This window comes from Schistocerca americana, chromosome 4 (genome assembly GCF_021461395.2).
Source record: "Schistocerca americana isolate TAMUIC-IGC-003095 chromosome 4, iqSchAmer2.1, whole genome shotgun sequence".
Classification (NCBI taxonomy): domain Eukaryota; kingdom Metazoa; phylum Arthropoda; class Insecta; order Orthoptera; family Acrididae; genus Schistocerca; species Schistocerca americana.
Window position 1 is genome coordinate 227,156,450 of NC_060122.1, and position 27,526 is coordinate 227,183,975.

Below are 27,526 nucleotides of genomic sequence, written 5' to 3' on the forward strand. Positions count from 1 at the left end.
TACAGTCAGATTATCAAACATCTCTCCTCCGACTATAAGCGACATCTCCTTGTCATCTTCAACCAGATCTGGTGCCATGGTGCCTATTGCAGTGGTGGGAGAGCACAAACATTCCAGTGCTCAAACCCAGCAAATACCCGCTTGATGTGGATAGCTATCGGCCCATCAGCCTCATCGTTCTTTGTAAGCTGTTAGTATGTATCGTAAGTTGGCAGTTGTGTTGGGTCATTGAGTCAGGTGGCCTACTGCCTCCATGCTAGGGTGGTTACCGCCAGGGTTGCTCTACCACTGATGATGTAGTTTCCCTTGAGTCTGCAATTGGAACAAACTTCTCCAGGTGCCAACACTTGGTTGCTGTCTTCTTTAATTTATGAAAAGCTTAAGACATGACCTGGCGACATCATATCCTTGCCATATTATATGAGTGGAGTCTCCGGGGACTGCTCCAGATTTTTATCCAAAATTTCCTATCACTCCGTACTTTGTGTCAAAGTTTCTAGTTCCCTCCCTTCCCCCCCCCCCCCCCCCCCCCTGCCATATCCATTAGAATGGAGTCCCACAGGGCTCCTCTGTATTGAGTGTATCTCTATTTTTAGTGGCCAGTGAAGGTCTAGCAGCAGCTATCGGGTCATCTGTCTTACCATCTCTGTATGCAGACGATTTCTGCATTTCGTTCTACACCTCCAGTACTGGTGTTGCTGAGTGGCATCTACAGGGAGCTATCCACAAGGTGCAGTCGTGGGCTCTAGCCCATGGCTTCTGGTTTTCAGCCATAAAGTTGTGTGTCCTGTATTTCTGTCTGTGTCGTACTGTTCATCGGCAACCAGAACTTTACCTTAATGATGATCCACTCACTGTAGTGGAGACACATCGATTCTTAGGGCTGGTTTTTGGCACTCGATTAATGTGGCTTGCCATCTTAGTCAACTGAAGTGAAAGTGCTGGCTGCATCTCAATGCCTTCCACTGCCTGAGCAGCACCAATAGGGGTATACATAGGTGCAGCTCTACTGAGTCCTTTTCAATCCCGCCTTGACTATGGGAGTCTGGTTTATGGTTCGGTGGCACACTCGGCATTGCGTTTACTTGACCCAGTGCACCACTGTGGTGTTCAACTGGCAAGCCTTTAGCATAAGTCCTGAAGTCCTGCACAACAGCTTGACAGTTACGTTGCACACATTCATAGTTTTCCTGATCATCCAAATTACTGTCTCCCTTTCCCACCCATGGCGGTTCATCTCACTTCGGCGGCCCAGATCAGGGCTTAATATTGTGGTTCGTGTCAGTCTCTTCTTTCTGAAGTGGAGTGCTTGCCTTTACCACCTGTGCTAGAGGTCCATTCATGTACACCTCCACGCTGTCCACTTAGGCTGAAGCTTCGCCTGGATCTTTGTCACAAATTGTTGTGTATAATTCATGTCATATAACCTGCATCTTTTTATTTTATCCCCTCTTGTAAGCCTGAATACAAGCTTCTGCAATATCTTGTGTAAACAAGTAAAGGCATACTTGCAAACGCTCCAGATTTCGTATCACGAAGTATATATCTATTGATGAATGTATCTCTTTGGTTCTCAGTCTCCATGAACAGTCTTTGCTGTTTTCTATGGTGCCATAAAATTAGTTCATTTAAATAGATATTCTGTTCATTTTTAGTTACATAATCGTAGTGTTATGAATATCAGCATCTTCTTTTGTTCTTGCAGTATACTGAGTTGGCGATATTTGGATCTAAACGAGATAGGAGTAACCCATGGTAAAATTGTTAAGACATCCATTTAAGCATTACTGTAGTTAAGAAACACATGTGGAAGTGAAATTGTTATTAAAACCTTGGTGCTCAAAAGAAAAGATTTATCTCCCATGGGAATATGCTTCCACAAAATAATGAATTTTGTTGTATTTTTGCATCTAAATGTGAGGCAGATCAATTACTAATCATATAGTTTTTATAGTAACAATATTAGAGACGGAAAGTTGCTACTCACCGTATAGTGGAGATGCGGAGTTGCGATAGGCACAACAAAAAGTTACACAATTATAGCTTTCGGCCATTAAGGCCTTTGTCAACAATACACACACACACACACACACACACACACACACACACACTACTTGCACACACGTCTGGAGTCTCAGATAACTGAAACCACACTGTGAGCAGCAGCACCAGTGCATGATGGGTGTGGTGACTGGGTGGGGGTACGGAGGAGGCTGGGGCAGGAAGGGGGAGAGAGATCATGGTGGGGGTGGCTGACAGTGAAGTGCTGCAGGTTAGGAGGAGGGCAGGGGAGAGGTGGGGGGGGGGGGGGGGAGGGGAGGGGAAGTAGTGGAAAGGAGAGAAATAAAGAAATTAAGACTGGGTTGGATGGTGAAATGATAGCTGTGTAGTGCTGGAATGGGAACAGGGAGGGGGCTGGATGGGCGAGGACAGTGACTACCGAAGGTTGACCAGGAGGGTTACGGGAACCTATAGGATATATTGCAGGGAAAGTTCCCACCTTCGCAATTCAGAAAAGCTGGTGTTGGTACAGGCTGTGAAGCAGTCATTGAGATGAGGGATATCATGTTAGACAGCATGTTCGGCAACAGGGTGGTCCACGTGCTTCTTGGCTGCAATTTGTTGGTGGCCATTCATGCGGACAGACAGCTTGTTGGTTGTCGTGCCTACATAGAATGCAGCACAGTGGTTGCAACTTGGTTTGTAAATCACATGACTGGTTTCACAGGTAGCTCTGCCTTTGATTGGATAGGTGATGTTAATGACTGGACTGGAGTAACTGGTGGCAGGATTCCATAGGTCTTGCATCTAGGTTTATTACAGGGGTATGAGCCATGAGGTAAGGGATTGAGAGCAGGGATTGTGTAAGGATGGAAGAGTATATTGTGAAGGTTCGGTGGATGGCGGAACACCACTGTAGGAAGGGTGGGAAGGATAGTGGTTTGGACATTTCGTATTTCAGGGCACAACGAGAGGTAATTGAAACCCTGGTGGGGGAATGTAATTCAGTTGCAAGGATTACCTGGCGGAAGGACTCAGTCAGCCGTCAGATACTTCCACCTACAAACCTTGCCACTGTGACCCCATTCCAGTAGTCCTGCAGGATCTCGAGTCACTACTCAAATCTTTAGGCCCATCCCAGAACCTGTCCCCTGAGTCCATCTCTCTACTTACCCCTACCACTCTCCACATCGCCACCTTCTACATGCTTCTCAAAAGTCCATAAACCCAACCATCCAGGACGACCCATTGTGGCCGGTTACTGTGCCCCCACTAAGAGAATCTCTGGTCTTGTAGACCAACACCTTCAACCTATTACCCGGAACCTATCCTCCTATATAAAAGATGCCAACAATTTCCTCCATCGACTCTTCAGTTCTTCTCCCTTCACCACACGGTGCCCTGCTCATCACTGTTGATGCCACCTCGCTGTGCACTAACATTCCTAATGCCCAAGGCCTTACAGTCATTGAACACTACCTTTCCAGACGCCCTATGGATTCCAAATGAACAACCTCCTTCCTAGTCGCAATGACCAAATATATGCTTGCCCACAATTACTTCTCCTATGAAGGCATTACATACAAACAAATCTGGGGTATGGCTATGGGCACCCGCATGGCACCATCCTGTGCCAACCTATTCATGGGCCATTAGAGGAATCCTTCGTAAAAACCCAGAATCCTAAACTCTTCACCTGGTTCAGATTCATTGATGACATATTTGCTATCTGTATTGAAGGTGAGTACACCCTATCCACATTCCTCCAGAACTTAACAACTTCTTCCCTATTTGCTTCACCTGGTCCTACTCAACCCAACAAGCCACCTTCCTAAATGTTGACCTCCACCTCAGAGATGGCTACATCAGTACCTCCGTCCCTATCAAACCTACTAACCACCAGCAATACCTCCACTTTGACAGCTGCCACCCATTCCATACAAAGAAGTCCCTTCCGTACAGCCTAGCCACTCGTGGTCGTTGCATCTGCTGTGACTAGCAGTCTCTCTCAAAATATACTGAGGGTCTCACTGAAGCCTTCACTGACCGTAATTATCCTCCCAACCTTGTACAAAAATAAATCTCCTGTGCCTTATTTTGCCAGTCTCCCACCACCCCCCATGATCCGGCCACAGAGGAGCATTCCCCTTGTAACTCAGTACCATCTGGGACTGGAGCAACTGAATTACGTTCTCTGCCAGGGTTTCAATTACCTCTCGTCGTGCCCTGAAATGAGAAATGTCCTGCACACTGTCCTTTCCACCCCTGCTACAGTGGTATTCTGCCATCCAATGAACCTTCACGATATACTCGTCCATCCTTAAAAAAAGCCCTGCTCCCAATCCCTTACCTCATGGCTCATACCCCTGTAATAGACCTAGATGCAAGACCTGTCCCATACATCCTCCTACCACCACCTACTCCAGTCAGGTCAGTAACATCACCTATCCCATCAAAGGCAGGGCTACCTGTGAAACCAGTCACGGGATCTATAAACTAAGCTGCAACCTCTGTGCCGCTTTCTATGTAGGCATGACAACCAACAAGCTGTCTGTCCACATGGATGGCCACCAACAAACTCTGGCCAAAAAACAAGTGGACCACCCTGTTGCTGAACATGCTGCCAAACATGATATCCCTAATCTCAATGACTGCTTCACAGCCTGTGCCATATGGATCCTCCCCACCAACACCAGCTTTTCTGAATTGTGCAGGTGGAACTTTCTCTACAGTACATCCTACGTGCCTGTAACCCTCCTGGTCAACCTACGATAGTCACTGTCCTCACCCATCCAGCCTCTTCCCTGTTCCCATTCCAGCACTACACAGCAGTCATGTCACTGCCACACCCAGTCTTTTAATTTCTTTTTATTTCTCTGTCCTCGTCCCGCTCCCCACCTTCTCTCCTGCCCTCCGCGCGTGTGTGTGTGTGTGTTGCTGACAAAGATCTTAATGGTTGAAAGCTATAATTGTGTAAATACTTTTGCTGTGCCTATCGTGACTTGGCATCTCCGCTATATGGTGAGTATCAACTTTCCTTCTCTAATATTGTTTCCTTCTCTAATATTGTTTCCTTCTCTAATATTGTTTCCTTCTCTAATATTGTTTCCTTCTCTAATATTGTTTCCTTCTCTAATATTGTTTCCTTCTCTAATATTGTTTCCTTCTCTAATATTGTTTCCTTCTCTAATATTGTTATATTCCATCTTGGATTTCCCATTGTTTGTTTTAGTTTTTATAGCAAAGTACAGGTGAATCCAATGTGATTTGCTTCTAGCAAATTGAATACCTAAATGTTTTTTGAAATATGTCTTCGGTACTTTCTGATGAAACAGAATAGTATCTATTTAGTAATACAGCAATCAGTGGAATAATAAACTTGAACCCTAATTTAAAATACTGTACTAATTTTTCTAGAAATAATTAGCAATGAACAATACAGCAAGAAAAATATCACGTACTGGGAAACTGTGCTAATTACTGGCTGTAATTGTGTATTGAAGTGTATAGAGTAAGAAGCAAGTAACTGTGGTGTGTTAACTGGGACTAAACATGCACCTCTTACCTGCTGGAGAAAATACATAAACTGCGGTGTTGCTCCTTAAGGGAGAAGGGACTTTTTCATAAGAAACCTTCTTTTCAGTACCTAAAACTGAAAGTCTTGCACTTGGCCTCAGAAATAACCAAACAAAATATTAAAATCAATTGTAAAAGACTTGGTGTGTAAAAATCTTCATTGTTATGTTGCGACTAGTTTTAGCTTTAGCTTTTAGTTTTTAAATACTATGTATCAGTCATAATATATTCTTTATTCTTTTATTTGAAGGTAACAAAAGAAAGAGGAGAACAATTAGCTATAGAATATGGAATAAAATTTATGGAAACAAGTGCAAAAGCTTCTATAAGAGTTGAGGAAGCCTTCTTCACACTTGCCAGAGATATAAAGACTAAGATGGAGAAAAAATTGGTTAGTAGACATCTGTCACTACACTGATTGTCATTTTACATATTCAGATGTTTGTTTACTTAAGTTGTAGTACAAAGAACTACTATTTTTGTGTGTTTCTTAGAGGTCTGTGCTGGGATCTGCTATAGTGTGATGCTTGCTCAACTAAGACTGCTCAGTGATTAGTTGATAGTGCTCTTGTATTATTCGTTAATTAATAATATGCAAGTTTAATAATCCTAAGATACATTTTAATGTAAATGAATAGATAAGCAAGACACACACACACACACACACACACACACACACACACACACACACCCCTTACAGTTTGCAAGGTTTCTGAGCTAGTGGCTCCTTCTTCTGGCAGGAGGGTTGAAGAGGAAGAAAGAGGGGTGAAGTAAAAGGACTGGTGAGTTTTAGAAAAAGGGGTAGAGTTTGGAAAAAGTCACCCAGAAGCCCAGGTCAGAGGAGACTTACTGGATGGGATGAAGAGAAAAGATTCCTAAACTTCCTCAACAGTAATGTTCCCTTCCTGTTCCTCTGCATCTCCGTATACAGCCACACCATCACCTACTACTTCTCTCCTACAGACTGTACTTGGCCAACCCCCTTATCATAAAGCCTTCACAACTGCCTCTCAGACAAATAGCAACTCATAATCATGAGAACCAGTCACAGGAATACTGTGTTCTCAACCTCTCTTCTAAAGCTCTCTCCCCTTCTGAAAAATCTGTGTTGCCTAAGTCTCACTTCGAGCCCTAAACCTGCTTTAATCATGCTGCTTTGGTGAAAGATCTACTTTCCTTCACACTTAATGTCAAGTGTAGTATCACTTTGCAGCCCTGTCCCAAAACCATTTCAACAGCAAACCTGTCATTGAACCTTGCATCAAAGTTCTCGAGTCTTTCCTTCTTATCCTGCCTGGTAAGTCTCATCTGACCTGGTGTTCTGGGTGACTGTCCAGAACTCTAATGCTCTTTATTCCCCTGCAACCCTTTTGCCAGACAGGCTCCTAAAGCTAGCAAACTGTAATAACCTTTATAAGTGTGTTCTTCTACTGCCACTTGGTGAGTAGATTTTATCCAATCAGTTAAATTATGTTTTCAAAAATTATTTTCATTGATACAAGATAAATTGTAATATTACAAGAAAACATTGATGACCAGTACTTACCATCTGGGGGCGAAAGCTCCGACGCTACCGATATATACGCAAAAGTGAATGGGTTTGGGGTGGGGTGGGGGCAGGGTGTTCACTGCACTGATATAGGCAACAAGATATCTCAGAGCTTTGAAGTCTGCACATTTTTATCACAGTGATGCAAAATGACACTTAAAATTTTGAAAAAAAATATGAAAGCTTACTTTTCATCCTGTCTGTGTGAAATTTGGTGCTAATATACTCATTGGAATGTAAACAAAATTACCTAATACTTGTAAGTAAACTTGCGAATCCAGGGAAAAGTTTAAAATTTTAGCTTCATTTTATAAAAAGTAATGTCTGTATTTACTTTCATATTGCCTAAAATGGAAACCAAAAATATTTTTTTTTTACAAATATTCCGCAAAACGTGCTGTTGCATGAGGAAAAGAAAATTAGTGGAAGTTTTGTTCCTTTATGGTATCTTTTGCTGCTGTATTGGAGATTTTAGGCTATTTTTTAATTCGTTCTTACAAGGTCAGTTCCTGTTAAAGCATTTGCAAAATTTTTTAAATTCTTTCTTATTTACACTGTTTGGCCTTATTTGCATCAATGTAGTCTGTTTCGTATAAAGTGTTTTCTTAGTTTCCTGTTGGCCTAGTACTTCATTCTCCCATGTTGAAAAGTCAAATGGCATTTTTAAAATGAAATATTTATTTAAAAACCACAGTACCAGTATTGAATGACGAACACCACTAATTATTCCAACTGAAGCTCAAAGAAGCTATAAAAACAATGAAAATACTGTTACTTTGACACAAAACTGTCTTTAGCGGGCAACCTCTGGGGCACCTGCCGACCTTCAGTTGTAGAAGGCTTTCTCAGGCATGCAGGGCTCTGCATGGGTTGACAGTTGTTTCCCTAGCATCTTGTGGGATCCCTATGGAACTGTCTCATGAAACTACTACTCCTGACGGGACGGTGTACTGTCAGGCAGCACCTATACCCACTCCTCAAAGAGTGCTCGGTTGGAGAGTCCTCCTGAAAAGAAGTCTCAGAATAATAGTAACATTAGTGTGCCGTAACACTTTCATTGTAATAAAGTGAAATGGGGGAAGCTTTGAGGAGATATCCCCTTTCTATATTAACAAGGCATTGGAAGGTATTGCTGGGTCTCTGAAAAGTGTCAAACGCCTTCGTAATGGAACACGTTTAGTTTAAACTGCTAATTCCAATCAAATATCTAAGTGTCTCGAATGTAAGGCCTTAGGTGACCACCCAGTTGAGGCTGAGTTGTGTAACACCCTTAACTTCAGTAAGGGCATGGTTACCTGCTCTGATATAATGGAGGTGGACACCGCAGAGTTATGTGAAGAGTGAAAGAATGTGGATGTGACGGAGGTACAGAATTATGAGAGGAGAGTCAATCACAAATTGGAAAAATTGGCAATGTTTATTCTAATGTCTAGTACTCCGGAATTACCAGAACATATCATTGCAGGATATATCCGCCTTAAGGTTCACCCTTTTATTCCTGTCCCCATGCGATGCTGTAAATGTCAAAGATTTGGCCATACCACTATGGGATGTAATGAGAAAGCTACTTGTAGCAATCGTGAAGGCTCCGCTCAAGAGTCAGGGACTTCTTGTACGTTTCCTCCGAAATGTGTAAACTGCTCTGGTGATCTCCAGTGTTGAGTAGAAACTGTGGGGTTTACAACAAGGAAAGGAAAATTAAAGAGTTGAAAGAAAAGAGATGCATTCTGTATAGTGAAGCTAAAAAGGCTTTCAAAGCCGTACAACCACTGGTTTTTGCTACTTCTTTTGCATCACCCCTTACAACAACAATTGCTAAGTGTGATGCCTCCACACAAACGGACTACAGTTTAAAGTACGAGCACATGCACTTGTCGATGTACCTATGGGGAAACGCTCCACTCGCAACTGACGTTGTTCGGAAGCTGTCAGCAGTAGGCTTACCACCTAAGCCACATACCACTCCGCAACACCCGAAGCCAATTAAGCCATCCCTGCAACCCAGGCAACCACTGCTGCCTCCTGTCAGTAAAGGAAAAAAATCCTTCGAAAAGTAGTTCTAAGTCCAAGAAAGTGGTAGGTAAACCTTCGGATCGACAAGCTCTCTCACATTCTGATGGCCCCCCTGCGGGTACGGGGATTAGAATAGGCCCGCGGTATTCCTGCCTGTCGTAAGAGGCGACTAAAAGGAGTCCCTCCCCCTCATGGGGGTAGTTCGCGCCTGCGTCCGGAGACGGACGGTTCCACGACCTATCATCGTGGTCCTTTTGGTTTTTTCACTTCTCGTTTCTTCCTTCCTTTTGTTGGTTCCTTTCTTTGCTCTTCTCCACCTCACTGTCTTCCTTACTCTTTCCCTTGCCTTCTCCTTGCCTTCTCATTGCCTTTTTCTCCTTGCCTTCTCATTGCCTTTTTCTCCTTGCCTTCTCATTTCCTTCTTCTCCTTGCCTTCTTCCCCTTGCTTTCTCATTGCCTTCTTCTCCTTGCCTTCTCTGGTCTCCGCCTCGGCGTTTGAGACAGCCTGTCCTCTTTCTCCCTCTCTCTCTTCTTTTTCCTCTTCTTCCTTCCTCCCTGTGCGTGCCTGAAGGCCGACCCACGCGTTCTCACGCGTAGCCGGTGACAGGGTAACGCGTAATTCCCCGCCCTGGGTAGACATGTAAGGCACGCGCGTACCCCCTGGTAAAGGCCAGGCCCGGGGAGGGGTGATTGCCTGAGCTGATACCTTCTGACCATGCCGATTGGTCCCTCCGTCTGTTTCTCGGGAGGTGTGACCTGAGGTGTAAACATTCACCTAAGGCGGGAGTGCCCTCTGAGAGGGTCCCCACAAGGAAGGAGAGCACCATCGGAGACGCTGGCAATCATGGGGGATTCCTCCGCAATGGATTCTACTCCATCTCTTTCGACTTCGACCCAGAAACGGAAACGTGACCAGCCAACAGTGACAAAAGTACTACCGCCTGCCCCACAGTTCCTCGTAGTTTCTCGAACTGAGGACGGAAAGGATTTTTCCTCTGTCAACCCTTTCGTTATTCAGAAGGGCGTAGATGCCATAGCCGGATCTGTCAAATCCTGTACCAGGTTGCGTAACGGCACCTTATTACTAGAAACTGAGAGTGCCTTTCAGGCACAAAAACTGCTTCGGGCCACCCTCCTGTACACGTTCCCTGTCCGGGTGGAGGCCCACCGAACTTTGAATTCGTCTCGTGGTGTGGTCTATACTGGCTCCCTCGACGGATTGACTGACGAGGAGCTTCAATCATTCCTCGCTGAGCAGGGCGTGACAGCTGTCCATAGGGTCATGAAAAAGGTCAACAATGACCTTTCACCGACCCGGACAATTTTCTTGCCCTTCGATAGTGTTAAGCTGCCATCGCGCATCAAGGCGGGCTACGAGGTTATTTCTGTTCGCCCCTATATCCCGACACCTACGCGCTGCTACCAGTGTCAGCGTTTCAATCACACTCGACAGTCTTGTTCCAATGCGGCTAAATGTGTCACCTGTGGCAGGGATGCCCATGAGGGTGACTGTCCACCTCCGTCTCCTCGTTGTGTGAACTGTCAGGGTGACCATGCCGCATCCTCCCGCGACTGTCCTGTCTATAAGGAAGAACGCTGTATCCAGGAAATTCGGGTCAAAGAGAAAGTGTCCACCTCGGCTGCTCGCAAGCTATTGGCTAGTAGGAAGCCCACGCTGCTCCCAGCGGGGAAATACAGTACTGTCCTCGCCTCTCCTCGGACTACCCGGGAGGTAGCAACCCAGACATGCGATCTGACCTTCAGCACCACGGTCGTCCGTTCGGCCAGTGCTAAGATCGCGCGGTCGACGTCTCCTCTTCCTCCCATCACCCCACAGACACGAGCACCTTCCTCAGCTTCTTCTAAGACGAAGACACCGAAGTCAGATGCACGGGCCTTCAAGAAGGAACCATCCCGTGCAGACTTCCTCCGTACCTCGACCTCCCAGCCTTCGACCGGTACTTCCACTACACGTCCTTCCAAAAAGGCGCATAGGAAGCACAGTTCTCCTTCCCCGCCACGGCGCATTTCTTCTCTTGCGCCACCCAGCGGCTGCCGCCCCAGGCCGTCATCCGTTTCGCCTGGCCGCACCGCTGGTAGCCGTACATCTGGCCGTTCACTGGCGGAGGAAGCTCCCCCTCTCGGCCATCCTCCCGAGATGGCCGATGACCCTATAGACCCAATGGACGATGACTGTCCGTCTACTGATAGCGGCGGCAGTGCTCGCTCGAAGCCAGGCCCTAAGCGGCCTTCGAGGTGACCACTTCTCTCATCTTTCTTTTCTTACGATGGCACTTATCCACTGGAATATTCGTAGCATTCGCTCCAACCGAGAGGACTTGAAGTTGCTGCTCCGCTTGCATCGTCCGCTTGTCGTAGCCCTCCAGGAAACGAAGCTACGCCCATGCGATCAAATTGCCTTGGCACACTACACCTCTGTGCGTTTTGACCTACCCCCTGTGGTAGGTATCCCAGCTCATGGAGGGGTTATGTTGCTGGTCCGGGATGATATTTACTACGATCCCATCACGTTGCACACCGGCCTGCAGGCAGTTGCCATCCGCATTACTCTCCCCACTTTTACGTTTTCCTTTTGTACTGTTTACACTCCATCGTCATCTGCCGTTACCAGGGCAGACGTGATGCAACTTATTGCTCAGCTACCTGCACCATTTTTGTTAACTGGAGACTTCAATGCCCACCATCCCCTTTGGGGCTCTCCAGCATCCTGCCCGAGGGGCTCCTTGTTAGCAGACCTTTTCAACCAGCTCGATCTTGTCTGCCTCAATACTGGCGCCCCTACTTTTCTTTCGGACACATCTCTCACCTATTCCCATTTAGACCTCTCTATATGTACTCCCCAACTTGCACGCCGGTTTGAGTGGTATGCACTTTCTGATACATACTCGAGCGACCACTTCCCGTGTGTTATCCATCTCCTGCAGCATACCCCCTCTCCGTGCTTCTCTAATTGGACCATCTCCAAGGCAGACTGGGGGCTCTTCTCTTCCAGGGCGACCTTTCAGGATCAAACCTTTCCAAGCTGCGATCGTCAGGTCGCACACCTCACGGAAGTCATTCTCGCTGCTGCTGAATATTCCATCCCTCACCCTCCTTCTTCTCCATGTCGCGTACCGGTCCCCTGGTGGACCGCAGCATGTAGAGACGCTTTACGTGCTCGTCGACGTGCTTTACGCACTTTTAAACGCCACCCTACAGTGGCGAATTGTATCAATTATAAACGATTACGTGCTCAGTGTCGTCGTATTATCAAAGAAAGCAAGAAAGCCAGCTGGGCTGCTTTCACAAGCACCTTCAACAGTTTTACTCCTTCTTCTGTTGTCTGGGGTAGCCTGCGCTGGCTATCTGGCACTAAGGTCCACTCGCCAGTTTCTGGCTTGAAGGTCGCGAATGACGTCCTTGTGGCCCCTGAGGCTGTCTCCAATGCCTTCGGCCGCTTTTTCGCAGAGGTTTCGAGCTCCGCTCATTACCACCCTGCCTTCCTCCCCCGCAAACAGGCAGAGGAGGCTAGGCCACCTAACTTCCGCTCCTCGAATTGTGAAAGTTATAATGCCCCATTCACCATGCGGGAACTCGAAAACGCACTTGGCCGATCACGGTCCTCTGCTCCAGGGCCAGATTCTATTCATATTCAGATGCTGAAGAACCTTTCTCCTGCGGGTAAAGGTTTTCTTCTTCGTACATACAATCGCATCTGGATTGAGGGACATGTTCCCGCATGCTGGCGCGAGTCTATTGTTGTCCCGATTCCTAAGCCGGGGAAGGACAAGCACTTGCCTTCCAGTTATCGACCTATCTCGCTTACCAGCTGTGTCTGTAAAGTGATGGAGCGAATGGTTAACTCTCGATTGGTTTGGCTGCTCGAGTCTCGACGCCTACTTACCAATGTACAATGTGGATTTCGTAGGCGCCGCTCTGCTGTTGACCATCTGGTTACCTTGTCGACCTTCATTATGAATAACTTCTTGCGGAAGCGCCCGACCGCGGCTGTGTTCTTTGATTTGGAGAAGGCTTACGACACCTGTTGGAAGGCGGGCATCCTCCGCACCATGCATACATGGGGCCTTCGCGGTCACCTCCCTCTTTTTATTCGTTCCTTTTTAATGGATCGACAGTTCAGGGTACGTGTGGGTTCTGTCCTGTCCGACACCTTTCGCCAGGAGAATGGGGTGCCACAGGGCTCAGTTTTGAGCGTCGCTCTCTTCGCCATCGCGATCAATCCAATAATGGATTGCCTCCCAGCTGATGTATCAGGCTCCCTTTTCGTGGACGATTTTACCATCTATTGCAGCGCGCAGTGTACACGTGTCCTGGAGCGCTGTCTTCAGCGTTCTCTTGACCGTCTTTACTCCTGGAGTGTCGCCAATGGCTTCCGTTTTTCTGCCGAGAAGACGGTCTGTATTAACTTCTGGCGATACCAAGAGTTTCTCCCACCGTCCTTAAGACTCGGTCCCGTTGCTCTCCCAATCATGGAGACAACCAAATTTTTAGGCCTTACATTTGACAGGAAACTTAGCTGGTCTCCACATGTCATATTTGGCCGCCCGTTGTACCCGTTCTTTAAATGTCCTCCGTGTTCTCAGTGGTCTGTCGTGGGGAGCGGATCGAACCATCCTACTTCGTCTATATCGGTCGATCGTCCGCTCCAAGCTGGATTATGGGAGCTTCGTATACTCCTCTGTACGGCCATCCATCTTACGCCGCCTCAACTCCATACAACATCGGGGTTTACGACTTGCGATCGGAGCATTTTATACCAGTCCCGTAGAGAGTCTTCATGCTGACGCTGGCGAATTGCCACTCACCTACCGGCGCGATATACTGCTTTGTCGGTATGCCTGTCGGCTACTGTCAATGCCCGACCATCCGTCTTATCGTTCCTTTTTTGACGACTCTCTTGACCGTCAATACGGGTTGTATGTCTCTGCCCTGCTACCCCCTGGCGTTCGCTTTCGTCGCCTCCTTCAACACCTTACTTTTTCCCTCCCTGCAACCTTTCGAGTGGGCGAGAGCCGCACGCCACCTTGGCTCCAGGCTCAGGTCCACGTTCACCTTGACCTCAGCTCGCTCCCAAAAGAGGTCACCCCCGGTTCGGTCTACCACTCCCATTTTTTGGAACTTCGTTCGAAGTTCATCGACATGACTTTCATTTATACAGATGGCTCTAAGACCAATGACGGGGTCGGGTGTTCCTTTATTGTCGAGGCAAAAAGTTTCAAATCCCGGCTCCATGGCCATTGTTCGGTCTTCACAGCTGAGCTCTTTGCCCTCTACCAGGCTGTTCTTTACATCTGCCGCCACCGACATTCTGCTTATGTCATCTGCTCAGATTCCCTGAGCGCCATCCAGAGCCTCAGTGATCCGTACCCGGTTCACCCTTTCGTACACCGGATCCAACGCTCTCTTCAGCAGCTGGTGGACGTCGGTTCTCCAGTTAGCTTTATGTGGGTTCCGGGCCATGTCGGTATCCCTGGGAACGAAGCTGCAGATGCTGCGGCCAAGGCTGCGGTCCTCCAGCCTCGAACAGCTTCTTGTTGCGTCCCTTCGTCCGATTTTAGCAGGGTGATTTGTCGGCGCATCTTATCTCTGTGGCATGCCGATTGGGCTGCACTTACCGACAACAAGGTTCGGGCCTTAAAACCTCTTCCCGTGGCTTGGACGTCCTCCTCACGCCCTTCTCGGCGGGAGGAGGTCGTTTTAGCCCGGTTAAGAATTGGACACTGCCGGTTCAGCCATCGCCATCTGCTGACGGCTGCGCCGGCGCCGTTCTGCCCATGTGGGCACTTGCTGACGGTTAGACACATTTTAATGTCCTGTCCAGATCTTAACACACTGCGCCTCGATCTTAACCTGCCAAATACTTTCGATGCCATTTTAGCGGATGACCCACGAGCAGCTGCTCGTGTTCTTCGTTTTATCAATTTGACACACCTCGCTAAGGACATTTGATGATGCTGTTTTTTAATCCTATGCCTGTCAGTCTGTCTTTTATCGTGTTTTCCCTTTTAGTTGTTGTGGTCAACTTGTGCCTCGCGGTGCATTCTTAGAGTAGTCAGGGCGCTAATGACCATTGAAGTGTGCGCCCTAAAACCACAAAAAAAAAAAAAACATTCTGATGGAGACTATGCTCTTGAGCATATGGATTTCCAATTGGAGGAACCAGAGAGCATGGAACCGGTAAGTCACTGCCTCCGAGGGAGAAAGAAACTAACCACCATCGCTAACCAGTGGCTTCCACGGGGACTTCTGTGTTGCAATGGAATTTGAATGGATATCGCTCACATTTGGAAAAATTGCAGCTGCTGGTCCAGGATAAACCTTTCTGCATCTGCTTACAAGAAACTTATCTTAAAGTCACAGACACACTTGGATTATGGGGCTACCACATATACAGGAAGGATACTACTGGAGACAGGGCTAAAGGTGCAGTGACTGTTTTCCTTGATGACAGATGCCACTCCCCTCCTGTCCCTCTTACCACGACCATACAAGCATTTGCTGTGGAAGTTCTCGCACTCTTTACTATCACAGTGTGTTCTTTGTACCCACCCCCCAATGACGCTTTGGATGCAGATGCACTGGCAGACCTCTTCCAGGCACTCCCACACCCATTCCTCCTTGTGGGGGACTTAAATGCCCACCATGTCCCGTGGGGCTTGCTTCAAGGGTCAGATGATTGAGTGACTCGTCCATTCTGAGAATATCAGCCTTCTGAATGTGGGTCAGATGATTCACTTTTCCACAGCTACAGGGTATTTTCGGATATCTACCTCTGTTTTTGTTCCCAAGCTATTGCCTACTCAGGTTAGTGGGAAGTGGCTCCAGATTTACATTCTAGTGACATCTGCCAACTAGGATGGTGGCCAACAGGAGACCATGCAGGTAGATGATACAAAGGGCAAATTGGTTACATTACAGTCAACAGGCTATTTTTGAACAAAAGGATTGTGCACAGGAGGCAGTGGCCCATATCACTCATGAGATCCAAAGGGCTGCCGCAGAGTCTATCCCGAGGTCTAGTAACCACCTGTACCTTGGTGGAATGATGACTGTCAATTGGCCATCAGGACCAGACGGACAGCTCTGCGGAACTTCAAACAGTGGCCAACTACAGACAATTTTCATGTCTTCATGTCTGCGAGAGCACATGCTAGGTGAGTAAGAGGGCTTCCTGGAGGGAATTCACGACTTCCATTAATCACTCCACTTCCGCTGCGCACGTTGGGAAATCAGTAAGACTGATGCCAGGCGAGGGTAATCCACACCCCTTATGGCCTTGTCAAATAACGGCGTCTTGGTGGACGCACCAGAAGACATGGCTCACATTTTAGCTGAACACTTCTTTACTGTTATGGAGTCATCCGGACAAGCTCCTGCAGTTCAGGTATTCCGTCGGACTGTGGAGTTGAGGGAGCTCAATTTCTTCCCATGTAATGAAGTAGTCTACAACCTTCCATTCTCCATGGGGGAACTGGTATCAGCTTTATCTGCAGCCAGACACACTGCTCCATGACCTGATGAGATCCATTATACCGTGCTTTGTCATCTGTGCCCGTGGAAACCAGGCAAGGACTGTAGAGACTCTGTTTATCAGTGTGTCACCCTTACCAGTTGTATAGGTAAGACTCTGGAACGCATGCTCAGCCACTGCCTCCTCTGGTTGCTCGAGTCCCGAGGTCACCTGAGCCGCTCCAGTGTAGTTTCAGGCAACTTAATTGTACTGGAGATGGTGATACAGGAGTCCTTAGGCTGAAATCATTTAGTTTGTGTGTTTTTTTGACCTTGAAAAAGCGTATAACACTACTTGGAGTTACAACATCCTTCGCCAACTTCATGATTGGGAACTACATGGACACCTGCTGTTTCTGATCCTATCCTTTCTCGAGAACTGGCGTTTTCATTATTGCATTAGTGATGCCATATCTGATGGCTATGTTCAGGAGAATGGTGGAATGGTGTGCCCCAGGGCAGTGTCCTCAGTGTTACATTGTTTGCCATTGCTATCAATGGCATTTCCTCTGCAGTTAGAAGCCCTATCAAATGCTCTTTGTTTGTGGATGACTTTGCAATCTTCTTCTCTTCCTCTGATCTTAAGATAAGGCAGCTACAGCTGACCATTAGGAGGCTGGAAACCTGGTCCCAAACAACTGGTTTTTGGTTCTCACCTGAGAAGACTGTGTGTCAATTTTAACCAGCTAGAGCTTACTATGGGGGACCATATTTTATGTTTTCAAGACACTGTGCACTTCTTGGGTTTATTATTTGACTCAAAATTAACAAGGCTCCCACACCTGAAAGACCTACGAACAAAGGGCTTCTGGTTGTTGAACATTTGGAAATGCCTTGGTGGAAAAAACATGGCATGCTGACATGCAGTTTTATAGGGCATTTGTGAGATCATCCTTAGACTACCGCAGCATGGTCTACGGATTGGCCTGTCCTTTCTACTTCTGGATGTTAGATGCTGTGCACTGTGAGGGCATTCAGATATCAACTGGAGCCTTTCGGATTAGCCCAGTTAAGTCTGTGTGCAGAGGCTGGTGAACCACCACTCTGGATTCGGTGATGAATCTTTCTTGGCTCGACAGGCACTGAAAATCTTAGCGTCACCTCAGTCATTGGCATGTAGGTCAGTGATCCTACCCACCTTTGAATGACTGTTCAGGGCTCTGCCCCAAGCGACACAGCCATTTGGTATATGTGCTACAGACTGTCTCAAGGCTCTGGATCTCACACCCATGGATGGAACATACTGGTGTCTTCAGAGGCCCAAAGTGATTTTAAGCTTGACACAATATACGAAAAGTTGTACTCCAGATTTGGTTTTTACAACTTTTAGTCTAAGTACATACCATAGTTTTATTGTTATTTTTACAGATGGATCACAGCAGAGGAATTCTCTCGGTTGTTCTGCAGTTTTCCCTGATAGGGTTTTTAAAGTGCGTCTTCCAGAACAATTTACAAATTATGATGCGGAGTTATGTCATTCTGATGCCACTGGAGAGGGTTCACAGAAATCACCATAAGTTTTCTTGTCTGTTCGGACACTCTTAATGCACTGCAGGCACTTCACCAGATGTATCCAGTAGACCCGCTGATCCAGCTCGTCCATGACGCCTTACAGTGGCTCCAACACCATGGCAAGGTGGTGATATTTTGCTGGGTAGTTGGCCACATTGGAATACAGGGTAATGACATGGCTGATAAAGCTGCCAAGGAAGCATGTTGGATGGTGCTGTCCATCAATGTCCCATCTCATCGCATGTCATTATCTCATTTTCTGACAGATGCATCATGCGTCTGTAGGAGACTGAATAGTTGCAGGTGTCTGACAACAAACTGCAGTTGCTCAAATCGACCACAAAGGCTTGCAGTTTAACTGCAAGTAAGTTCCCAGTTTTCTGTTGTAACTGAGGGAAAGAAATCACCAGCAAGATTCTGAAAAATTTCCTTTGACAGGTTACATACAAAATTTTGCAACTTAAAAATTGAACCTAATTTTAACCCATAATAGTTCGTCATTTGTATGACAGTAAATGGACTCTTGTTACCTTTGTTTGCTGCAATTTTGTCAACAACACATGTTCTTTGCTGTTAAGATGTCCTTGTGGAGAACTAATCCTTCTTACCCATGATATGCTCTTACCTGGTTTTTGCTTTTTGACTACATTGGTACATTTAGGTGACTATTGAAGGTGGCTTGTAGATCTGTTTGCTGTGGTACTGTGGATTATCCATAACTGTCACAGAGTTAATTGGAATAGTAAAAAGCTCTCTGTATCCGCAAACTACTTCTCAAAATTTTCAGAATTAATTTGAATATGGTAAGTGTTTTGGTTGGTGGTAGTGGGACAGGGATCCTAGTTTTAAAGTGTTTTGATGAATAGTATGCAAAAGTTCCTCATGTATGAAGTGTAATATAGTTTAGAGCTGACTTGTAGGAGAAGCCTACCCTTTAATCTGCCACCCGTTGTCCTTAAAAGGGGTGCTCCTCATTCTGGGTTCTGAGTGAACTTTGTATTTTTTCCAACATTCCCCAGTGATCCTTCTTTCCTCCCTGAGCAAAGAACTAACAGTTCCAAAAGAGAGAAGTTTTTTGTACTCGTTAATGTGGGTGTATCTGCAGCAATTCAGATTTTGCATCCTGAAGGCAAGTGCTGGCCAGACACACACTCCGTGTAATTTATTTTTTATATATATTTACTGAAATCCTTAATGTGAAGTATATTACACTTCAGAAGTTCATGAAGATCTCCATTTTTTTATTTTCATTATAAAAAGTCAAATAACTAGATCATAGAACATGATGTTGTATTGTTGAGTGAAATTGTAAGGCGTCAGCTATGACCACTGTTTCACACTTTCAACAGTATGCAGTAGTAAAGTTGTAGAACATATTTTTCATATACATAAATTATCACAATATGTTTATGCACAGGGTACTCTCATTTTGAAAGAGCCCAACAGTGAATTTGTTTTGGCTGCATATGTGATGAGATAGTGAAATGTACTGCGTAGTGTGTAAAATAACTAATGCAATTCCACAGACTATCTTTGTGCTAAACATGTTTGACATAGTTACACAACATTAGATAATGATTCTGAAAATTATTACAAAAGAAATGTGTGGATTTGTTCAAATTGTCTAGCATTAATGTAAAACTAAGATTTTTGTAATTATGCGCTATAGAAAAAAAATTTTGAATTGTTTGGGGAAACTAATACTTATTTTTCTTTCCATTCCTTCTATTATGCAACTGGTGATGGCAGAAGGTAATACTGGTTTCTTTTCTGCTGCATGATGATTAATATTCGTGCAATGCTTTGGAAACATTTCCCTAACATTTTGCAGTGATTTTTGGATGCCATACCCAATTCACTGTGTTCTTGTATTGTCAGCATTTAACACTGTACAGAAGCTTCTGTGATGAACTTTGTATCAAATTTTGTGTATAAGTAAATATTTCCTCCTTAATTTTTCAAGTACCGACAAGGATTTTAATTTGTTCATAGTTTATATATTTGTTACTGTTATCTGAAGTAGGCCCATTTTGAGGTAATATAAGTACTCTATTACATTATTACAGTGTGAAAGAAATTAAAATGGAGCTTAACATATAATCAGTCGGTTTTCACTTTAATCACATGTGAAACAGCTGATTGGTGTCTTGATTAAGAGCATTTAGGAAGGAGAAATTTTTGTTTAGATGCAACAATATGAAGTGACAGGTCTCTGCTCAACACAGAGAGATTGTGTGGAGTGTCGGGCATCCTGAAAAAGCCTAGCAGATACTGTTGTCTTTTTCAACGTGCCTTTCTACCATTCATTGCCTCTTGCATGTCGTTAGTGGCAGTCTATCCTTTTCACATTACTGTTATTCTATCCCACATTTTCCATTGCTTTATTTAGGTTCGTTCTTTCTTTCTTTATAGAATGAGCATGATGGAAGAATAGTTCAGGAATACTGCTTTCAATATCATCCATGTTTTGGTTAATGTATTGTTTCCCTCAATCTTGCAGCATGATTTATGTATAGGACTTGTCAAGTTGCTGGCAACAGCTGTTTGAAATCGGAGAAATTACCTCCACGTAAAATCATGTAGTTGTATAAATGGTAAAAAACCTGCCTGCAGATGAATACTTCTTTTCTGTCTAATGCTCAGTGTAGCCACTGACATAATCCTTTTTCTTTCTTTCATAAGAGCATCGCACAACTTTCTAGCAACTACTGGGAGTGTGAAAGTCAGGATCTTCTCACAACAAACAATTCTGCAATGTGTTTTCACTTCGTAAAATATTTTTGATAAATTTCCACCTGCTTTGAAGGAAATGAATTATCCTGTATGGCAGCTGACACTATAAAATAAATAGCATTTGCAAAACCATTAAGTACAGGCTGTTGTCAGTGTTTCATACAGACTATGTAAAATAATAATTCCTTCATATCAAGGAGTTGATATCTCCGCACCAGCTATTCTGTAGTGTGATTTCATGCAACGAAGTATGCTCAGATCCAGAGGTGCAGATGACTAGACCAGTTTGTAGCACAATTGTGAGAAATGAGCACTTTTTGGATGTGGAGGGCATCTGCAAGTAGTGATAACCCTTTCTTCCTCTTATCTGTAATTAGCATTTGCAGTCACACAGGTGTTGGTATTAAGATCATAGGTGTAAAGTGCGTTTTAATGTTCTTATAACACATCATTTTAAACTCCTCCAATCCATCAATAAAGCTTTCAATTTTATTTGCTCTTTTTGCCATTACCACTCATTTCCTCTTACCTAGAGTGTTTATGAATCAAGTATATTGTAAACCTAATTTAGAGTGGAAGTAGAAAGATTCCTTGTGTTTGCAGTGGGAAGTATTAATCCCCAATATTTTGCAGCATTTCTCTCCACTCAGATTTGAGTTTCAGAAATGAAGCAGCCAGGCTTCCAGTAAGCTTGGTTTGACTCCGTCTTCAGGATGATTTCTCAAGCCCCCCTTCCTTGCCATACATTCTCATTCATAGGATTATTTGTTCTTCTCAATCTATGGAACACCATTAAGAGAATAGTTGTTCTTTTTTTTGTGATTAAATACAAGTGTTAATATCAGAAAATTCTTGATCAAGGAAATAGTAGTTAACAAGGTCAGCATCATGGGAGAAGTAAATGTTAAGTTGTTAACCAGTTTGCCTCGAAATGTGGGGATGCTGCAGATATTTCTGCGCCAAGGGAAGTCCATTTTGTTTCTTGCAGAAAGTGTTAAGACAGTCTGGTTAAATGTCAATAAAATTTTCCCTTTCATGTTATAGCAACTTAAATTGTAAATTTTTCCTTAAACCACATGATGAGCTGTTACAAAAAGCTAGGATCTATGTTTAACTGAAATATAAAAGTTATTTTGTTTCAGGGGTTGGAAATGTGTGTTGACTAAATGGCTTAAAAGAAGTTTAATTGTTCTATGAATGTAAAATTTTGTTCTTCAGTTTTTTAACACAGTGTAGGAACCAATTTTCAATAGCTTATAGAAAGTTATCTACATTTTTGGCATTGTATTAAATGCTATTCTCTGTGTGAGTTTTTTATAGAACAGGCAGATGTAAAACTACTTCAGCAGTGGATAAATATGCAAACACCCTTCAGTGAGGACATACATAATCTGCATTTTCCATATATTTTAGTTAACCTGTTAGCAGGAATTCAACTGGAAGGAAGGGAGGAGGGGGGGGGGGGGGGACGACACTAGACTGAGGTGCTGATACAGTTGTGCATGTGGATATTACTGGAACAGCTACAGGCTTGTTTCAGTTGTGATAAGTCTGAGAATCACAGTACTGCAGTTTGTAAATTGAAATGTGTGATGTAAAATACATTAGTATTTATAAAATTACTTTGTAGGTTGTGTTATTGTTATGTCCTAGTTGGACAGAGGGTTTTTCAGATGCACAATATTCAAAAGTTTCTTCAACAGAAAATGACGATAAAATATCCAGTTTTGTGTGTGTGTGTGTGTGTGTGTGTGTGTGTGTGTGTGTGTGTGCAATAAAATCGTAGAGGGAGATCAGTCAAGCGGTGATGGTGTCATCCTCCTGCCACTGTGTGGCTGATCAGCTAAGCATATTTTATCATAGGAATACACTGAGGAAGCTTTCAATCATGTACCAGTGTGGATGTTAAAGCTGAATGGTGTTCTTATTGGAAGCCTGAGTGTCCTTGCCTTTTCCTGGCTTAAGAAGTCTTTCAGTAAAATGGCAAATATTCTAAAAATAATACTTTCATTTGCAGTTAAAGGAATTCACATTTCTGCTTTGTGCCTGCTTGATAATTGCTTTCATATCATATTCAAGCATTTATTGTAATCTGATTGACAGCCTTGCTTCAACATAAATAATACTACCTTATTTTTCATGTAGATTATATTCCATGAAAGTGAAGAATCTGAGTAGTAATGTGAACAATAGATTGAGTGAAATGAAATGAAGAGAGGATTTGTGGAAGCAAACAACATATTCTTGTGGGTTTTTTGTTTTTCCCCCCCTAAATTGAAGTATAGTGGAAATCTGACTTTGTTAAACAGAGGTAGAGAATAAATTGGAATTTTGCGCATTAAAAGCGAGTACTGTAAACTTCCAGAATGTAAAAAGTTATACTTTGCTGTTAATGCTAAACTTGAAGTGTTTACTGCTGGCCTCATTTGCAGTGCCCATGTTCATTGTCATTTTTATGAATCCATCACTGCCCTTACACACCTCGAATAGAAAAGTGAACTGTTCCTTTTCCAAAACATACCCACTTTGACATTGCAGATACACAACATGGCAGCAACCCCAATGTTATCAAGACACACATCAGTCACTTTCTGGGTGACATACTAAAGCAGAATGGTCAAAATTACAGTTATCTTGATGATCAGATATAATTCACATTAGTTTCCTGTGCAATGGACAGGGAGTAAAAGTAGAAAATTAACAGAACATGTTGGCAGCCAGAATTGTTCTAATTCTACCTGGAAACAGGAAAATTGTTGATAACAAAGTTAAAAATTTCTAATGTCATTTAATAGAGTTTGAATAATTCATGATATCTTTATCATATGAACTGTTACTGATGGAATTTCTTTACATTATTTCATAATTTTCCTCCATTTATGTTTTTCTCTCTCCTTTCATTGGCCCTTTCTCTGTAGTTGTTTTGTGAAAACCTCTTTCACTGCAAGTAGTAGATATGTTGGGCACATTATAAGATACCGGCTAAATCAATTAAGACTTCTTGAAGTGCCTCTTCTGGTTCTACGGATTTACACGGACCAGTTAGAGGTGGAATAGCCTCAAAGTATTTGGGTATTCTTTCTCTATTGGTACTCATAAAATTTAAATAGTGTTCTATTTTTTCTAACTGTGTAATATTTTTAGTATACAAATGTATTATGGTGCCTTCAGTTCAGTTTTAATCTTCAGCTAGTTAGGACATTTTGCTTAGTGTCCCTTATTATAACTGCCATTCTTCATGCCACAACTTATTTAGTTGTTTATCAGATTCTACCATGCGGGTTTTCTTTTAGAAGTTACTAATGTGTAATACCTGCAGTTTTAGTGGGTAGATTCATATGAGTGTAATTACTTAATTTCATTATTTTCTATAGATTTTCTGCATCCTCTTAAACTACAGTTATAGGATGACAATTAAAAATAATGCCTGTGTGTTAAAGCAGTATTAAACTTTGAAGTTATTTTAACTTCAGGCTCTAAATTTTGCAATGTAAAGGTTCTCACATAGTTTAACTATCTTTGGTTTACTGTTTAACATTTTTTCCTTGAAACTTACCATCTAAGAAGCATTTCATCTTATAATGCCTTTGTAAGAGTTTATTTTATTTATTTATTAATTTTTTTTTTAATTGCTGTGTTCTAAGTTTTATTTTGGAAAGCAGTGATTAGTGTAATGTAACATTTCATATGTTACTGTATGTAGCCTCATATGCTGTACTTGCAAAAATATTTTAAAATTGTTTGATAAAACTAATTTGATAAATTTTTCATAATTATTGAGTTATCAGATACTGTTATAGCACAGAAGGTAGTATAAATACTGGATTCCAGAAAGTCATCCATATCTTTTGATTGTTTGAAAATGAAAATAGGGTTCTGTGTTATACAAATATTTTACTTAATGTTTTTATTGCTACCATACACACTTTGTGGTACAAGTTTTGTTTGGAATTTCACCGTAGTTTAATCCAAATTGTTACCTCATTGGTTTGTTGCTAATTAGCATGGACATGGAACATGTTTTGTACTAATCAATGTTGTTTATGTGAAGGTTCCAGAGCATTGTGTAACTGAAGGATAAGTGTTTTCAGTATTTACAGATAATGTTTACTTTATAGGAGGCCAGCAACCCACCAAAGGGAGGTCATCAGCTCAAGGCATCCGAACCCATGAGGAAGCCAACCAGTTGGTTGTCTAGATGTTCCTTACTCTGACAGCTGTCCAGTGCTGTTTCCATTTGGCCTCAGACTAATGTTTCAGCAGACAGTTATTTCACTGTATGTTGTGAAAAATTCTTCTGTGGGAAGTACACAATGCATAAAGTGATTTTGTAACTGCTCTGACCAAATTGTGGCTGTATATTTATTTTGAGAAAGGATTTATGCCATTTTTATAAGGTAATTCGGTCACACATTTGAATTGTACTCGAAGAATTGTGTACAGTTCTGTGGATTGAAGTAAGACTTGCTAAGCAAGTTTGTTTTTTTATTCCCTACTTCCACCAGGGATGATGATCAAAACTGTACAGAGATGTTTTAACAGCAAGGATTTTTTTATACAGTACTCATGATTTGTTCATATAGTTATATAATTATGTTAAAGCAGTGGTGGCAGGAAAATACTCATTTTTGCTGTCATTTGCTTATGTTCCGGTGGCCGAGTAATGGGGATGGTGTTAGCCATGACATATGATTGCCTTAGATATAGGAAATCATTGCTTGTTTACTATTTTATACATTTATTTCTGAAAATTAGAATTGATTTGTTTATAAATTATGAAAATGTTGTCTTGGTTCTTAATCTTAATTGCAAGATATTAAAGTGAGTATATTTTACTTACGAAAAAGTTACTCTTTAACTGCAGTCGTCATTGTTTGTGTATTTATTCTCCCTTTCCTCTTTGGAGTCACTGCTGGACCACCAGCAACCCAAAATTTTGATATATATCTCACTGTGTGTGTGTGTGTGTGTGTGTGTGTGTGTGTGTGTGTGTGGTTAGACATGTTACTGTAAGCACTTCCTGTGCTGCTTTGTTTGCCAATTATTGCCCTGATTTTTAATTAGTTGAAAAATAAAAGTATTATTTGTGCTATATTTGCTTAAAGAAAAAGCTTTATAAAGAGAGAAGCAATTTTTGCCTTCAAATATTTTTGCTAATTTGTAACTGTTGCGGGATAATTTAGTTAAGAAACATTTTATGGTGAAAATACTTAATTCTCATTGACTGTGATCAGTTGCTTGTAGGCTAATATTATGTTAAAATTTAACATTTCACAGTACTGAACCTCATTTTTCAGTAGGCTATTGCCACTCATATATAGTCAGAATAAGAGGGATGGGTGTTTTAAGTAGCACTCTTTTTGTGGGCTTAAGAAAATCCTTAGATTTAAGTCATTGAAGAATAATTTGCATTATGTAAAGGCAAGCAAGACCCAGATGCTGCAGAATAATTGACTTTAACTTTCAGTGTTACTGGTATTTTTTCAGGTAGGTATCTATTGGACGTTAATCATGGCAACTTAATTACTGAGGACAGAATTTACATTATTACACAACTAGTCTCATTTGTAGTGGCAAAAACACTGCATGTTCTGGTTCATTGTCTACTCTTCACAAAATACAGTCTATTGAACACTTTTTTGCATTTCTTTTAAATAACTCCTGTAAACATAAATTCACTTTTCAGTTTTGAAATGTCTTGTCAGATTAATGGGAAAGAAGAAATTTCTTAACAGTTAAAAGCATGCATACTTGTTGGAGCAGAGATGAATGCTGGAAGAAAATACAATTTGTGTCAGACATGCATATTGGAAGTGCCGGTAAACAGTCACATGTGAGAATGTGCGGATTTGCAATGTTGTGAATGGGATCATTGTATCACAACAGCAACAGTACATGAGAGACCCATAATAATGAACAAAGTCCTGTTTCATAAGGGAATTGCATGAAAATAGGTGTAGGAATTTATAGTAGTAGCTTGTTGCATCTTTGCAGACTGACAAGCACTGAACGATAGAAACCCAAAGTAGCTAGAAAATACCTATATTTATTTATGGGCACAATTACAGAATATGATTAGAAACTTAATTTGTATAAACTACTGTTGCCTTAGTAGGAATTCTGGCTTCAAAAAGTATTGGTTTCATGTAAGGACTAGTAAATGCATGCTTTAAATTGGGCATAAAGATTTGTTGTAATAGCTGTTTCCCAATAAGTGTGTGTGTGTGTGTGTGTGTGTGTGTGTGTGTGTGTGTGTGTGTGTGTCTTTTTTTCGTTTGGGGGGGGGGGGGGGGGGGTAGGGGAGGAAGGTGCATGTGCTTGCGTTTCAGTTAAATTACCCTGTCAATATTTTGTTCAGTAGGCTGATGATGTTAGGGAGAAGGGTAAAACATCTATATGTACTCGTTATGCAAATCTATTTTATTAATCTACTGATTACCTTCAGGCACACACATAATAATTGAAAAATGACAGTGTTTCTAACTACAAGAGTTAGATATTTGGTTTTTTTTTTTTATGGGAGCGTTAGACATACTAATTGGGAAAAGAATCAGTGATTTTATTTGTTTGTCTTGACATTAATTAGAATTGTCAACTTGGTGTTATTTATTG

The 27,526-nt window shown here is 42.9% G+C and overlaps 1 protein-coding gene across 2 annotated transcripts in view; it reads left to right on the forward strand.

The window, feature by feature from the left end:
• The window catches only part of LOC124612332 (ras-related protein Rab-8A), a 59,090-nt gene extending 33,313 nt beyond the window's left edge, over nucleotides 1-25,777 (forward strand). Inside the window, exons 4-6 of one of the 2 annotated variants that reach the window (XM_047140474.1) lie at nucleotides 5,828-5,968; nucleotides 19,931-19,933; nucleotides 25,033-25,777. In XM_047140474.1, the coding sequence (XP_046996430.1) occupies nucleotides 5,828-5,968; nucleotides 19,931-19,933; nucleotides 25,033-25,128 (240 nt within the window). In that variant the 3' untranslated portion in view covers nucleotides 25,129-25,777. The remainder of the gene's footprint in view (nucleotides 1-5,827; nucleotides 5,969-19,930; nucleotides 19,934-25,032) is intronic. The other variant, XM_047140475.1, reaches the window with a different exon arrangement.
• The last annotated feature ends 1,749 nt before the right edge of the window (nucleotides 25,778-27,526 follow it).